The sequence below is a fragment of the Alternaria viburni genome (genome assembly GCF_023758015.1).
Source record: "Alternaria viburni strain BMP 2772 chromosome Unknown scaffold_1, whole genome shotgun sequence".
Lineage (NCBI taxonomy): Eukaryota > Fungi > Ascomycota > Dothideomycetes > Pleosporales > Pleosporaceae > Alternaria > Alternaria viburni.
This window is the reverse complement of record NW_026055770.1, coordinates 2,092,461-2,102,342: the sequence shown is the minus strand read 5'-3', so window position 1 is coordinate 2,102,342 and position 9,882 is coordinate 2,092,461. Positions and strand designations below refer to the sequence as shown.

Genomic DNA, 9,882 nt, shown 5'->3' with positions numbered 1-9,882 from the left:
AGAGTCGTGGTTCCCCTGGCATGCTATAGGAAGCTGAGGTCATGTCATAATTAGCCCATTAGGACACGCTCATGGCTCCTCCTTTGTTGGAGCGCATCAACGCTGCAGACGACGCCTGTCGGCACGCTGCATCCTTGTCACGCGTCGCACCGCCATCACCGCCCAAGGTCGCCTCCGTCGCGTCCTCGACATGCGCATCACGGCTCCACATGGCAAATCTCAGAAACTCAGGAGTAAATTCTGGAGACTCGTGAGCCTTGGCCGACACCGCACTCTGCTCACCATATTCCGCATGGCAGATTACGCGATAGGGGACCCTGGCACGACATATCCTGTGCGACACAGACCCCATACCGAAGCCGCCAGCCTGACCGTTGGACTCATCGTTTCGTAATGCCCTTGGTGTTTCGACGATAGTAGTTGCTAGTGCTCTGCCCGATGATCCACGTGTTTAGTAGCATCAGCTAGCAACGCGTGTCGGAGCCTAAGTTAGCTGCTGAGATTGCCAATTCTCCTAACTCGCTGTGCGCAGGTCCGTGGGTTTGGCAAGCCTCCACCGCATAGTTTCTAGAAATCAGCCATAGCCCGGACTTGACCTTCCCTTGCTGACCAGCGGGATTATGGCGGGGTTTGCTTATAGAATTCGTCCTCCTATTACAGGTGCGGTCCCTATTACGAGGTGCGGTCGTGCCGCATGCAAACGAGTCACTTCTTGCAGCGCTTCGATGTTGCAAAAGCGCGTTGACGCAAACATGTGCGCAGACGCGTTCATGCATGTACGATCTTGAGTAAGGAAGGTGCGCCTCAGACTTAGCGAGCCTCAGCTCTGCGCGGCCGCATCACAGAGTAACAACCGTCCCCACGTCGTGCAAGCATATACGGCCGAACTCCACAACTGACGTGAGGATCGCGAGAACGGCGAGGTCTATCGACATGATGATGCCGCTGATGGTTCACCTGCCAAACACATCTAGCCTCGCCGTCCAACTGCAGCATCACAATCCACGGCCGTTTCGCAACTCCCTTCGCACGCGTGCTGTGATTCGGCTTCGGCTATTGACAGGCGGCTGGGCCCATCATCTCGCGACGACGGATCTTAGCGTGATCTTTCGCGTTCATCATCTGAGTAAAAAAGGAAGATCCTAACCCGGCAACTCCGCATTGGAGCCTGCTCTAACATAGTGCTTCACGTCGCTGCTGCAGCTAGTGGCCAGCCGACATCCGCAACTGTACCATCGCCAGCCACCAATGCACCTCAGCACGTCCGGGTCCAGGCATTATGTCACAGTCGCGAAGAAACGCGTCTTAAAGTACCTGAGCTGTGCGCACGCGACAAACCCAAGCTATTTTCTGATCCTCCTCCGTGCACACCTGCCTCGGTCGGACGCTCTCACGGCGCTGGACAGCCTTCAAGTGGGCCGATCCTCACATCCAGCTCATTGTCAGCAAATTTGCTCCGACTTTTCTTTCAAGAAGCGGACCTGGTGAGGAGAAAGATTGTCGGTATGACAAAATGTCAAGCGCTTTCCGCAGCAACGCTGCGCCGAGGCCCGCAGAACTGTAACCCGGTGCTGCGTGCAACTCGTCATGGAGGCATGCTAATCTGGAGCTTCATCGCTTAAAGGCGTTACCCGGACACCGCATGCACTTGTCAAAAGATCTGTGCATGCTTGCACGACGGCGACGAGCAAACTTTTCAACGTCTCTGGATGTGGCTGCGGGACCACACTGCATGTTTCAATACTCAACATCCGCTCTTCTGCATCAAGCACCGTGAGCAGTAACGGATCCAGCGGTTGCAACCAGTCTTTTTGCCCGGCGTCACTGACTTGCGTTCCACGGACGATGAGGCCCGCCGCAATAACGACATACCCCGCCGGACGGTCCAAGCTCTCGCCTTGAAATTTCCAAGGTTCGACTTCTGCTTCATCGCGAGATCATCCCGATATTTGCTTCTGAACGCGTCTTAGGTCTTGCAAAGCCCCTTGGGCGTTCACGCGTCACACGTTTAACGCGTACCGCGTGCGCGCCGCCTTCCACATTGTCATGGACCATGAAACCCTGGGAAAGACTAGACCTGAAGGTCGTCTTGACTCAGCCCAGTACCTGGGTCTAGGCGGAGTTGCCATCTCAAGCCAGCCCCTGGAGATCCTTATGTTACTATTATTGCGCAACGGATCTGAACAAGTCAAGCCATGTATCAAAGCTTCGCCAATAACTCAACCAAAAAGAAAAGTCAACGTCGTTGCGGCGCAACAATGCAGCCTCCGCCCGTACGAAGGGATGCATTTTCCCGATGAGCGTTAACGTGCCAACGCTTCTACAAACGGTTTTTCGTGACGTGAGCATGAAGACATTGAGTTTGGTCCGCACATGGCCCGGCAAAGCTAGTTTTGACTCGCGCAATATTGCCGGAGCAATCTCCAACATACGACTTGTCAGAAGACTTGAGGCGGTTTTGGACCACCGGAACATTAGACCAACGTCAGCAAGCTACATGCAACGCTCGCGTCTTGGAGACGAATTTATCATAATTTGTCTGTCGCAAGGTTGCACCGCACCGTATAGTCTTGAAAATACATCACGTCAAAAGTTGGATATGTGCTTGTTGCAGGTCCTTCACCCCGTGTAAACGAAAAAGCTCGACCTATGGCAGTTGCAACCAACACATTGTCTGCCTTCAACATACACACTGTGCCTGTTTTCAAAACATGCCTGCGAAGCGTGGCGTGCAGGTATCCTTAAAGCGAGTCTTACTGATGGGAGACACTATCCATAGAATGCTCCTTCACAGCATGGTGCTACGACAAGTGATCGTGTTCACCAAAATTCTATCTCCCGCGTATTGTCAACTCATCACTGCATTGTAGTCGTCCATTTTTTGATACCAGCGGCGAAGGCTCGTAGCAACATGTGTTATGCTCCGTCTCCGAGAGGCAGTGGCCTCTTGACCTAGCAGCCCCTGGAGGTACAGGCAGCCTGGTTTGCGGTTTGCAACCGCACGCAAGGTAGCGAGACCTATATATCCCCCGGTATCTTCATCTGCCGCCTGATTGTATGAACTGCATTCTTGCAGGCAGGAGGGTTCGGTTCTGGCGTTGGACAAGGGCGGATCGGAGCGTGTGGTACGAGGACGCCGGGCGTTGGACTCGGCAGGGTTGTAGGGACCTAACCGTGATCAATCATCTCTCAGTATGTATGTGAACGACCAAGCACTTTCTGTGAGAGACGTTGAGGCGACTGAAGCCGTTCGAGTTGAAAGCATCGTGAGGCAGGTGCGGAGTTGATGCGGAGGTCGTCGGCGTTAAGGAGGAATGTTTCTCCGTGCTCTGGACCCACCGAAAAGTCAAAGTCGGCTCGCCAAGAGTTCGAGAGAAGTTCGCGACTGAGCTCCTCCGTCACAATGAGTGTAGTATCGTAATGCCAGCGCTCATCCATAGACGTACGCGCAGCTTCACACATCCCAAGGCTTGATCAAGCCCCCGAAATTCACCATGGATATCCATCGATCCCGCTTCGTGCCCTACCCGCCATCTGCGATCAACGCGCTCGCATTCTCGCACCCGGAAGCCGAACATGGACAGCAGGATCCTGCTTCTCTGAGACTGGCGATTGGACGCGCAAACGGAAACATCGAGATATGGAACCCTGCAAGAGGCTCCTGGCTCCAAGAGAAGGTCTTCTATGGCGGCAAAGACAGGAGCGTTGAAGGGTTGGCATGGACCCAAGAGCCAGATACGCGCGATGCGCACGGCAAGGTGGTGCCCGGTCGCCTGCGGCTCTTCAGCATCGGGTACTCGAGCAGCGTCACAGAGTGGGATCTCACTACAGGCCTTCCGGCGCGCCATTCGGACGGTAACCACAGCGAGGTCTGGTGCTTTGCTGCACAGCCAAGGAAGAGCGCGGCCAAGGGCGCTTCAAACGAGCAGAGCGGTTCGTGCCAGAAGCTTGTTGCAGGCTGCGCTGACGGCACGATTGTTCTTCTATCTACCGACGACAACGATCTCACCTTCGAGCGCTTCGTCTCCCGCGCTACGAATAAGAAGGCGCGTGCCCTGAGCATAACATACAAGGACCAACATACAGTACTGGCTGGTTTCGCCGACAGCATGATCCGGGTCTTCGACACAAGGAGTGGAAATGTGATTCGGAACATCTCTCTGGGAAGTGGCCCCCATGGTGGGCCAAAGGAAATCCTAGTATGGAAGGTCAAATGTCTGTCAAACGGCGACTTCGTATCGGGAGACTCTACTGGTGACATCCGAATCTACAGTGGCAAGAACTACAGTCAAACGCAGAGGATATCCGGACACGAGGCGGACGTGCTCGATCTCGCCGTGACCCGCGATGGAACTAGCATCTTCAGTGCGGGCATGGATCGCCGCACCTGTTTCTACACAAGCAAGAAGGGTCAAGCTCAAGGACAGAGCGGAAAATGGCGAAAGGTGTCACACCAGAGGCACCACGAGCACGACGTCAAAGCTATGACAACTTACGAGGGCAACAAGCTGAGCGTGGTAGTCACAGGAGGTACGAAAAATCGCTCATTCTGCTCAGCCCACGACTAACATACATATCAGGTATCGACACCCAGCCCATCGTCGTTCCAATCCGCACATTTGGCAAGGAGCTTAGTCGAGGTCTCCCAGCATTGCCTCCTACGCCCCCGTTAACGAGCGCCCCGGACGCAAGATTACTAGTCAGCTGGTGGAGCACCGAAGTACGGATATGGCGCGTCAAGCCTCAAGATGATGGCACGGAGAAGCCCAAGGTGGTGGCACGCCTTGCTCTGCAGGGCGAGGAGAACATTATATCCGTGTCTATCTCTAGAGACGGTGGACTTCTCGCCGTCGCAACAGCCAGCACGGTGAAGCTGTTCCACCTGTTACAGCATGCAGGAGCCGTGCGTGTACGCAGGCTAGAGATGCCTTCTGTCTCTGGCGCAAAGACTCTCAAGTTGTCGTCCAACGGCAAATGGCTCGCGGCGGTCATGGCGACCGACGAAATCCAGCTGGTCCGAATTGTGCGAACAGACGATCCGGCAGATGCACCTCGCGCGCTTGAGAAGGTACAGCCCCTCTACCGACTTGAGCGCGACATGTCTACACAGAGTCCTCTCAGTGGGCCCTCGGGAGCTTATGAACGATCCATTGCACATGCGGACTTCTCCAAGGATGGTAATGTCTTCGCTGTTGTTGACTTGGCTGGTTACGTCGATACATGGGTCGTGGAAGGGAATGAAGACACGACTGCACCAGAAATCGACATCGACGACACTACACCTGCTGCTAACGACGATGATGACTCCGACGACGAGGAAGAATCACGGGAACAAATAACCTACTTGGGTCAGCATTGGATACGGAACCCATCTGGTCATTTGCTTCCCCGACTCGATTCAACGCCTGTCTTGCTCTCCTTCCAGCCCAGCTCCGACGCTTCCAACCGACCAGAGCCTAATGGCAACCCCGCGGTACATCCAACAAGACACAACCCTCATCCTCACTCGCACGAGCTGCCTACCGCGGACTACCGACTTCTCCTGGTATCTGCCGAGCACCAGCTCTACCTCTTTGACGTCATGTCCGGCCGCCTATCAGACTGGTCAAGACGAAACCCACCCTCCAGCTATCCCCACGAGTACAAACAAGTCGACCTCCCCGCAAAGGGCTGCATCTGGGACGTGACAGAATCCCAACAACGGATATGGCTGTATGGCGAGAAATGGCTGTTTATGTTCGACCTGACCAAAGACTTCACAATCTCAGATACCGACCACGCAGGCAAGAAGCGGAAACGCGACGCTCTCAAGAACAACAGCGGTGCCGGTGACGCCGTTCCTCAGAAGGAAGCACCCGTCACCAAGATGCGCAAGTTCCAGAGCGACGACGCAGACAAAGCTGGGAGACAGAAGTGGATGGATGTCAATGCCATACGTCGCAAGGCCGATGCCGAAGACGACGATGATGTAGAGAGCACCAGCCAACCCCTCACCATCCTACGGAGAGCAAACACACAAGAAGGGGCTGAGCAAACAAACGGCGAAGCAGGAGAGGAGCTTATCAACGGCGGCGGAGAAGTCGGAGCAGTCGAGCAAAGTAAGCGGAACGAGCCTTGGTGGCATACATTCAAGTACCGCCCTATACTCGGCATCGTCCCCATTAGCGGTGACGATAGTTTCCACGCACCCGAGGTGGTGCTTGTGGAACGGCCGAGTTGGGATTTGGATCTCCCGCCGCGCTTTGTGGGTACGCATGAGCAGTAAGAGACGTATGTGTTGGGATGGTTGGTGGATTTACAGGAGGGGTAGATGTATAAAGAGATACCTAATCTGATGCGATGAATTGGCCATGTTGTTTTTGTCATTTTCGCTTCTCTGTGCTTACTTTGTTGCGTTCTTGATCATGGCGATGCTCGTTTCCTATGGATGGCGATGCATTTATGCTAACAAACAGATGTTTACATTCAGTGTATTGTCTTGCTAGAAATTGTAGAGTTCACAGGGAAGGCAGACAGCGAGAATGCAGTTTGGTAAACGAACTTCGTCATGACTTACCACTACTCCTTACAAAGGGAATACAACAACGAAGATGTTTAACTTAATATTGATGTAAATGGTGTTTATGCTATCCATTCCAACATGTCAAAGCTACCCAAAGCCCAAAGCCACATCGGGCCAAATCACGATAATGCTATAGTAAACGCCATGGGGTATACAAGTAACCCAGAAAGATTCCCACAAAATGGTCGTAGATGTCATCAAAGCCCCAGCGTCCTCACTCTTACAACAATTCCTCAACCTACTTGTCCAACGCTTGCCACCACTTAGACGCGCGATCTAAACGGCTCATAAGCGGTAGGCTGACCCGTAGGCGGCGTCTGCTTCTGGCTGCTAGGCCACTGCTGCATCTGGTGACCCTGTTGGCCGAACGCCGGCGACGCAACCCTCTCGTATGTGTATGGGGTCTTCTCAACAACCATTTTCTTGTGGCTGCTCTTTCCGCTGCAGCAGCACACGCTGATGAGCCAGAAGAAGCCGGAGCAGATGGAGAAGGCGACTGCGAGCCAGAGGACGGAGAGCATCTGGCTGCCCATGGAAGCCTTGATGTTGTAGGGCTCGAGGACCGTCTTGAAGACGCCGGTTATGGTGCCGTAGATGGCTGTTGCGGTTCCGGCGGCGGCGATGGCGAAGAGAGTTTGTGCCTAAGCAGGTTGTTAGTATGGAGATTATGTGGGGAGTTGGGGTTGGGGAGACGTACGGTAGACACGACAGTAGTAACAAGGCTGCCCCATCTCGAGAAGATGGCGAAGAAACCAATGACAAACTCGACAGCCGTGAGCACAATCGTGATAACAAAAGCCCAGTTCATCCAGCCAGCAGCCTTCTTGTACGCGTTCATGCCGCTGTCGTATTTATCGCCGAGCACCTCTTGGATGTTGGTGCCGTTCATCCCCCAGATGGCGAGGGGATCGAAGTGAAACTGGAACTTGCGCGCAGAGCAGTATGTGATAGTCTCCTTGCCAGATTCCGCGTCCTTCTCGCCCTCGCAGTAGGAGAAGAGGCCGACCTGGTAGAAGTCCTTGAGTTCCTTGGCGTCCATCTTGCCTCGGAGGGCGTCGAGGAATTTCTCCGCAGCGTCGGGTGTGATGCCATCGGGTATCTTGTCCAAAAAGTTCTCAGGGTTCTCGACTAGTTTACTTGTGTCTGCCTGTCGTGGGGTCAATTGTGTGGGTTCGCAAGGCTGGGAGAAGACGTACCTTGAAGAAGTAGAGATCGCGCCCCAAGGCTGTTGCTGGGGCGTTGTTGCCAGACCATGGCGTTTGGCCCAGCATGACGATGATGAAGCATATTAAAGATGCGAGGGTAAGGCACATAGGCGTGAGGATACACGCGAAGCGCCCGACTTTGCCCATGTTTGCGGTTGCGGTGGTTGTTGTTGTTGGCTTGGTGTTTAGTGGTAACCGAGTAAGGCTGACTGATGTCACCCAAGAAACAGAGTCAAGAGGCTGGCAGTAGCGATCGTGAATCCGCGGTTGTGGTGGAGTCACCCGTGGAAGTGATTATGGTGGACAAGGCTAAACGTCAAACGACAGAACGATGAGTGCGACAATCCAGTGGGCCGCCACAAGCTTTTGTACAAACTACCTCAAACGCGGAGCTGAAATGCGCAAGGCAAAGTGCCCAGGCGAAGGGGGCTGAGCGGGCGCACAGCTTGGGGTCATAGGGTCTGTGCGCGGCGGGGCCAACAGTGGCTGATCCTGGGTTAGTCTTCACCAGCCTCAGTGGGCTTGCGACTGAAGTGGGTTGTGATGGCCAAGAGTGCTGACACAACTTTGCTGCGGAGGATAGTGCGTGTGCTGTTGGCATTCGCAAAGCACTGCCGGCGAGAGTGCGTGTTGCCAGGCCTGAGTACGGTGCTATATCGGTGCCGAGAGCCATGAAGGTGTCTTCTGATCAGTTGAAGCTTGAACGGATAGCAATGTGCCTCATTCACTGCGAATGCACAGCTGCGATTCCAAAGTTGCATTCTTGACTTATCCAACACCCCAAACATACATTCGATTATTAAGGACAAAACCTGATATAGTCGTTTCAGCCCTCCCCGCTACCGTCAGCTCGGCCAAACGCTACCCGACAAGACAGCAGTCGGAAGAACGACGGCAGTACCTCGCACAATTACCAACCACCAGTGCCTTGGGTCCACGCCTAGATGGCCTAAGTCGACAAAACTTTGCAGAGGCACAGCGACAGAGCCTCAACACTCCTCGTCACTGAACTTCGAGAATCACTTGGCGTAGGGCCTGACGGTCATCACACACTTGGATTCCATCGTTATTTTTAGACATTTTCTCTGCACAGCATCGCCCGCTAACCTCCTTGGGAAAGAGCTGGAGAAACGAACGGCCCGCCTGTCACGATGATGATCGTGCATGATTCGTGCCATCGCTCGTTCTTCGCTGGAGTGAGATGTTCGAGAGAATGGTTGCAATAAGACATGACGTTTGCTTTCTTGCATCATGGTTTCTTCCTCCGTTTGACGTGTGTGGAAGGCATGTTTCAATGTTGAAGGGTGGACCCTGGAGATCACTTGCCATGTTCCTGACCCAGCCTGCGTACTCTTAACGCGCGTCCCCGCAAATCTTTCACATACCGACTTTGATCAGCTTCCGCCCTAGTCGCGCACAATGTCACAATCACGCAAGCTGTTGAGATGAAGTGTTCATGTGGTTTGCAGAAACATGGCCAATCTGGCTCTGATTTTCTATCTTGCATCCACCGCCCTAAGCCTGCAGTAAGCTCTGCATCTTGGGCGGGACGCGCGTCGACCCCTCGTACACCGTACACATCAGCTCTCTGCCACGGATCCCCACCGCGCCCGTGTACAGCACCTCCAATTCTCAAAACTGTGCAGTGCGACGAATACCTAAACGTGAAGCTCATACGTCGTGCGTACAAGTGCCAAAATGCTCGTAAACATACAGAAAAGACATAGGAAATATCGCAAGTCGTAATCCAAAATGGCAAAATGGTATAAACAGTGCCGCAAAACCCCGCGTGCACACGGAAAGATGAAGTGAAGAATGCAGTAAAGCAGTGAAATCGGTCGCCAAAGTGATGCGGGAACAATAGAAAAGCCTCTGCCGAGGTGGGTGCAGACATTAAAAGATATCGCATGTCTCTTGCGTGCTGCTCCTGGAACGCCGGCGCAAATGAATCGAAATGACCAAGAACCAAAGACTCGATGTTATACAAGCGGGAGTGTCGTCCGCGTAACGAATGTTGCGGGGGTATGTCGGAAGGGTATCTCGTCGTCTATCGGGCTCTACATGCTCGAGAGCTAGGTGCAGCGCACCCTGCTGACTCGGCTTACGTTGTAGGCA

At 53.8% G+C, this 9,882-nt stretch overlaps 2 protein-coding genes across 2 annotated transcripts; one reads left to right on the top strand and one right to left on the bottom strand.

The window, feature by feature from the left end:
- Positions 1-3,494: 3,494 nt before the first annotated feature.
- J4E79_000750 (uncharacterized protein) lies at positions 3,495-6,265 on the top strand (the record flags this gene model as incomplete). Its single annotated transcript, XM_049349665.1, has 2 exons — positions 3,495-4,530; positions 4,581-6,265. The coding sequence occupies 2 exons, from the start codon at positions 3,495-3,497 to the stop codon at positions 6,263-6,265; spliced, it is 2,721 nt and encodes a 906-aa protein (XP_049216452.1).
- Positions 6,266-6,825: 560 nt separating this feature from the next.
- On the bottom strand, positions 6,826-7,914 carry J4E79_000749 (uncharacterized protein; the record flags this gene model as incomplete). The annotated part of the gene is made up of 3 exons (XM_049349664.1): positions 6,826-7,203; positions 7,260-7,709; positions 7,759-7,914. The coding sequence occupies 3 exons, from the start codon at positions 7,912-7,914 to the stop codon at positions 6,826-6,828; spliced, it is 984 nt and encodes a 327-aa protein (XP_049216451.1).
- Positions 7,915-9,882: the final 1,968 nt, after the last annotated feature.